Genomic DNA, 6,589 nt, shown 5'->3' with positions numbered 1-6,589 from the left:
TCAGCACTGGCGCTCCGCTTTAGGTTGGAGGCAGGTAAAGTGCTGTTTTGCGAGAATAGGTTAGATCAATCTGAATTTTCGACCTGACCTTCCCCTCACCCCTAATAACTTCCTGGTTCCTTGGTCACAGAGTGATTTATGAGCAAGGACAAAGAATGATGTGTCTGTCCCAGCAGCAAGGGAAACTAGAAAAGTTATTAAGGGGGAGAAGCGGGGAGAGAAAGGGGAAGGAACCAAGAGAAAATACCAGGTTCAGAATGAAATACCTCAGTTTCCAGGCAGCTGTAATTACCTAGTCACTGAAGACATAAAACGTGGAAATCCATTTGATAAAAAATCAATGTTTTAAATAATGTGAAGAGCTCTCATAATTTTAAATCTCGCTACAATGGCCATGTTCAGAACTCTGATCACCTTTAAAGAGGAGGGCTCCAGTCATTCTAAATTGCTTTTCACCGAGATCGCTCCCACCCTTCATTCTTTTCCAAATGGAAGCAATCTTGAAACAATTTTACATAGCTCTCCCCCACCCGCCGTCACTTCACTTCCCTTCATTGTCTTTTCTCAACTTTTTAGACAATGATGTTCCCAACTTTAAACTGAAAAATTTCTTAAACTTACAATTGAAAATTAACCTGTAAGAACAACTGATGCTCTTGTTCCTTTTTTCTGAAATAAGTACACCTAACTTTTTCTCAGATGAATGGTGACCAAAGTGTAGGGCTTTATTTAGAAAACCCTCCCAAGAATGTTTTTATTTAACGCTTGTGAAAAAAAATAATGTAAAATTAATGAATAAGGATTTTATTATTTCTAATCTACAATTCCATAAAGAATACAATTTTATATTGAATTCCAGTCTCATTTACAAAGACCTTCTATAATTAAAATGCCTCAATCTTTTTCAAATTAGAAAAGCAAATTGTTACATATCCTAAGTAGGTGCTTTTCTGTTTAATGGCGGTCGCTCACATGATTTATGACACACATTATTTTATATCAAAGTACAATGAAATAGGCATTACCAAAGGTAATCTCCGTAATGTCTGGAAAGGGATCCGAAACCTCAGTGCAACAATGAACACAGTATTTAAAATGCAAAACCCAAAGACATTATTATGGTTTTGATTTCTTACGGCACAGCTTCGCCTGATCAGTTATATTGCCAGCGCAGCACAAAGGGTGTTTGCGTCTGAATGCCGCTAAGATAACAGACGGGGAAAATGAAATATAAAGTCAATTTTCATGCAGAAATTGTTATCAAAGGGATGATAAAGTAAAACTGTATAATCACAAGAAAAAACAATTGATGATGAACAATCTAAACCAGACAGAGCTGACGACGTCTGCTTCCGGCCTTTAAACTCTTGTCCTATTAAAATATGGAATGAAGTGTTAAGATAACGTGTAAGCAAACGCAAGTGGAACACTGTGTTGATGATGACTTAGACACTGCCTTCCGAGATCTCTCTCTGCAAATGTAAAAAGGAAGCCACGTAAGTGGGCATGTCGTGAATTGAGATGAGTATTCATCAAGCTCAGACTTCTAACTTTAATGAAAAAGAAATAACTGTGAGTTTTAAAACTCACAGTTGCTTCAGTGTTGAATGAAATCATCAGGCACCAAGGGAAGAGGAAACACACACACACACACACACACACACACACACACACACTTCTTGAACACACAAGTGAAAAGTCATAATGCTGCAGAGAATGTGACCCCCAAACTTTAGCTTTCTGTAGTAAGATGTAAATAACGCCCAGGCATGCACTGCACTGAAGGATTACCCGTTCAAATAAAAGCCTCTCTCCCCATTAAAATGCTGTTTTATCTTGCAGTTTGCAAGCAGAAAGGTGCCTCTTTTCTAATTCTTTTTAAGACGTTTTGCTTGGGGCCTCCAAAATTAATCGGAGAACAGCAGGGAAGGGGTTTACTATTTAATGCTCTTGGTTGTAATTTTTTAATTAGCCATTAGGAAGATGAAGGCAGGTTCAGACAGGGAGGAAAAGAGAGACTGGGAAGAAATATGGCTTTCTGCAGAAAGCTCACGGAGATTACAGGAAAGAGCCGGGTCTCCAGAGAGGTTCCCATCACAGAAGGAGCTCGCAGGCCACTTCCTCACGTCCCTTGGGCAAATCTAAACCTAGTTGTTTGAAAGCTTAGGGTTTAACTGGATTTCCTAAAAGATGTCATGTCTCAGGCTCAGGTTCTTCCAGCTGGAAAAAAAAAGGAAATGACTGGGGGGAAAAAAAAGACAAAAATGCCGGGAGCACAGATGCGACTGATCTCGGGGGCTTAGAGCCTCTGGGTGTTTTCCACACACCTCCCGCTTTAGGGAGGATTAGAGGGAAGAGAGGACACTGTACTCTGGGTACCAAGAGGCCTTGGCTTGTTTCTTATTTTCTAATGACAAGACGGTAGGATAGTGGAGAAAGGCAAAGAGGTAAAACACCCAAGACTTGGGAAGGTTGAGAGTATGTGCCTCTGTAAATAGTGAATCAGGTCAAACGAATTCAAAGGCAGCCCCGGCTGGATACGCTGATTAAAGACCTACTCCTGGAAGACAGAGCAGAGACACTGAATGTTTTGCACAGAATTCAAGTCTTGAAGTGATTTTAATAAATAAGAACTATGGCCAAAATTTTGAAATGAGGATAGCAGAGGAGACTCAAATATTGTTAGTACTTGGAATAACCAAAACTGTGAATCCTCTAGTTTTCATTATTCACATCTGCTCTGTCTGTATTTCCCACGTCTGTTATGGCACCATTCATTTACTCATTCATTCAGTCTCTCAAAAGTTGCCTTTACCTTCTCAGTCTAATCAGACACTAAGTCTTGTCCAGCAGGTTCCAACAGTCATCTCATGCCCCTCCTCTTCTCCCCAGCTCCACTGCTGAGATTCAACTCTTCATTGTCTCTCTCCTGGACAATTGCTTTTGCTTTCCAATTGGTTCCCTTGCCTCCACCCACTTCCCACCACCCCTCAACCCAACATCTTCATCAGATCCTGTTACCCAGTAGATCTGTGGTGAGACCCAAGGAATATGCATTTTATCTTTTTAACTTCTTATGAAGATATCTAAACATACTCAAAGGTGGGAAATACAAGAACTCAATTCATTCTTGCCTATCCCTGTTCCCTAACTTCAACAACCATCAATATTTCCCTATAGCCACCCCCATTTTTTTCAGAATTTCCACTCCCCTCCCCCCTTTTGTTGTTGATGGAGTATTTTATTTTATTAATCTGTGACATTGTTTTTAATTATCTTGAGCCTTATGGTGACATAACTTATAATTTTGTGTTGATGATCTATTCTCTACTTTAATCCTAGTCAGCTGGCAAAAACACCATTACCAATTACACACACATAATAGTAAATGAATTGCTGTTTAAGACAATCCTGAATTATAACTTAGTTTGACTTAAGGATTCACAAAGTTTGCTACTATATCTTGTCACAATGAATTATAAAAGCACCTGAACTTAAAGATCATCTATAAAATGTAGAAGTGTTAAATACTCTTTATTTGATAGTATACATAAACCACACTAAAATGCCCTTCATTCAGTAAAAGGCAACAGTTTAGATAAGGGACTTTTATTAAATTGGCATAGTTGGGACCAAAAGGATAAAATGGTCACTGCCAGCTTAACTGCAACCCTTACCTTTTAACAGGCTAATGAACACAACTTGAAACACAAGCAAGTCTTGTAGTTCTAAGAGACAGTGAAGGGATTTCCTCAGAATTTAAACATATTAATACAACCAGTCATAAATATCTAAATATAAGCCAGTCTCCTACAGATTTTGAGATGGCACTCACTTCCTCTGTGAAAAGCTGAACACTAGGAATCAAGTCCAACCATATTTTTAGAAGGGAGGACAGTGATAGCGCTTGCTGAACCAAAATTACCATCAAAGCTCAAAAAGCTGACCATATTCATTCAACCACAAGCCAATCTTATTTAAATCAGGACAGCCCGAAAGAAATGCTCTATTAGCCATTCATGATCTGAATTCTGCTTATGAGGTCAATTTAAAAATGGTACACATAAAAAAAGTCATGAGACATTTGTAATAAGGCAGTGGCCAACTATTACTCATTGGTAGCTTTTTTGAGATAAGCTATCAAGTCTGCCCTTTCTGCACTCTTCTTAATGCCAGAGAAGATCATTTTTGTTCCAGGGATGTATTTCTTGGGATTCTCCAAATACTCCATCCGTGTAGCCTCTCCCCAGGTGATACCTTTGTTCTTGTTGGCATCCATGTAAGAAAATCCAGGGGCATGACCTGTCTTTTGCCCAAAGAAACCATGGAGATTTGGCCCAATCTTGTGCTTGCCTCCCTTCTCCACAGTATGGCACTGGGCACACTTCTGAACAAAATTCTTCTTGCGCTTCTCAACATCACCCATTTTTAAATCGCTTGTTAGTCGTACATGACACAGAGGTTCCCACTAGCAAGCTGGACGTCCTGCTCTCTAAGTCCAAGGACACACAGGTCCACACCTCCTGATGGAGTATTTTAAAGCAAATTTCAGACATTATATCATTTGATCCCTACATACTTAAGTATACATCTCAAAAAAGAAAGTTATGGACTTTTAAAATATTTTTTTGCAGAACTACAAATGTAACAATAGTTTCTTAACATAATACTCAGTCAACATTTACATTTCCTTAATTATATAAAATAATTTTGTTTGTGTTTGGCTTGGGGAAAAATGTGCATTTAAAACTTTCACCAGGTTTTCAGAAGACCAGCCAGGTATGAATTCTAACGACCAACAACTAAATTTGAAACTCACCAACAAGGTACCAAGGGCTCCATGTGATCCAGAACCCACCCCTCCCTCCAGTCTCTTTTCTTAAGACTTCTCCACCCAGCTTGCTCCCTGCACTTCAGCCATTCTCATCTCCTCTCAATTCTCTAAAGGTGTCAATGCTATTTCTCACTTCTGAGCCTTTGCTTCACTGTCCACTCTGCCTGCAACATCCTTCCCCCTTTATTCAAAAGATTTCCTTTTGGAAGACTTTTCTGTTCCCCCCAACAGAGTAGAATATACCTTTCCTTATGCTGTACTTAGTGTTGATCTTAGATAGTATGGCCCTCCTCACATTGGCCAACTGCCCCAAACAAATGTTACTTTTGAATAGACTGTCCCTAAACTAATTGAAGATCATAAGCTCTCAATATAAAGTGGGCAGTTTATAAGTGAGTGTGATTTGATTATGACACAGAAAGTTAGACTTGGAATGCAGTAACTTTTACTTAGGGTGGTCATATAATGTATGATGTAATCTTATAGTTAGAAGGAATGGACACTTAATAATTAGAATAGAAATGCCTGGGATTGAGCTAGGCAAACAGGGTCTTATGATTAGCCTATCCTTTAAGATATATGTTTTCAAAGGATGAGTTGATTCTTTGTAACTGGGGAACTTCCCTCTCAATGCTTAGCTACCCTACTGCACTACACCCTACTGGCTCCATAGAGAATGGCCCCAGTGCCCATCTCTCTAGGACAGCCTGGGGCAACAAGATATGGTGCCTGCCAAAATCATATTGTACCTACTAAAATCCACTACCAGAAATAGAGTCTTCCCCCAGAATGGACAAAAAGGATTCAGTGTCCCGGACCCTGCAGGGTATTAGGAGTATTCCATCCACCCTCCTCTGAACAATCAGATACTGTCAATTTTAACTTCCCTCGTTTAGTAAGGCTCTTACTCTCTCTTTCTGCTAAGGGATGTGAAATGGCAATAAATCCTTGTGCCTCAGTTAAGACCTAAGTGGAAAAGGAACATGATTCTAGCTGCACCTCTGGAACCAGAGCGTCAGTCTATAATCACGTAGCTCCTGTGATGAGCTCCCCCACTGCCTTAGCCCCCATCCCACAATGGTACCTCTTTGCCTCCTCAGACTCTTCACAGGAAGAGTACTGGACCAGAGATGTGCTTGACTAGAGTTAGCAATACAAAGACAAGGAGATGTAGGGATGATGAGGTAAACCCCATGGTTTTTCCTCCTGAGCCTCACCCCTTAATCTCCCTCTGCATGTTCCTCACCCTTCACTATCATGGTCCCAGTCTTCTCCTCTTCTCCATCGATGAGATGTTCCAGGTAGTCAAAGTCCAGGTTTTCCTTCTGAAATGTGCCGAGGCCTTACCTAGATCTTGTCTGTCATTCAAAAATCTGCCAGGATTATCTCTGTCCTTCTCTATTGGCTCTAAGTCAAAAAACAAAAAGGTAAGGGGAGTAGTTTAGTTGCCCCATACACTTTACAACATTACTTCAAGATGGATTAAAATAATTTTCAGTCTAATTTGAAGCCTGCTACCTGACATGATATCTAAGTAAAACTAAATAAAATTTAAATAATATATATTATAATATAAAAATACATACTATATATAATATAAAATATATACTTAAATGTTATATATATTAGATAAAAATAATGCCTCGCATTTACTAGCATAACCTTGGCCTTCTGCTTGGGAAATATTTTGCTACTAAATAGAAAGGGAATGCATCCGAAGGCTTTGTCTATAGTAAATAATTTGGTCCCTTTTAC

The 6,589-nt window shown here is 39.3% G+C and overlaps 1 protein-coding gene across 1 annotated transcript; it reads right to left on the bottom strand.

Moving 5' to 3' along the window:
• Positions 1-4,108: 4,108 nt before the first annotated feature.
• Positions 4,109-4,426, bottom strand: LOC308255707 (cytochrome c-like; the record flags this gene model as incomplete). The annotated part of the gene is made up of 1 exon (XM_080683500.1): positions 4,109-4,426. The coding sequence occupies one exon, from the start codon at positions 4,424-4,426 to the stop codon at positions 4,109-4,111; it is 318 nt and encodes a 105-aa protein (XP_080539626.1).
• Between the last annotated feature and the right edge of the window lie 2,163 nt (positions 4,427-6,589).

This window comes from Plecotus auritus (assembly GCF_963455305.1).
Source record: "Plecotus auritus genome assembly, chromosome: 8".
Taxonomy (NCBI): Eukaryota; Metazoa; Chordata; class Mammalia; order Chiroptera; family Vespertilionidae; genus Plecotus; species Plecotus auritus.
Note: the sequence above shows the minus strand (reverse complement) of the source record. Positions and strands in the feature narration are given on the sequence as shown.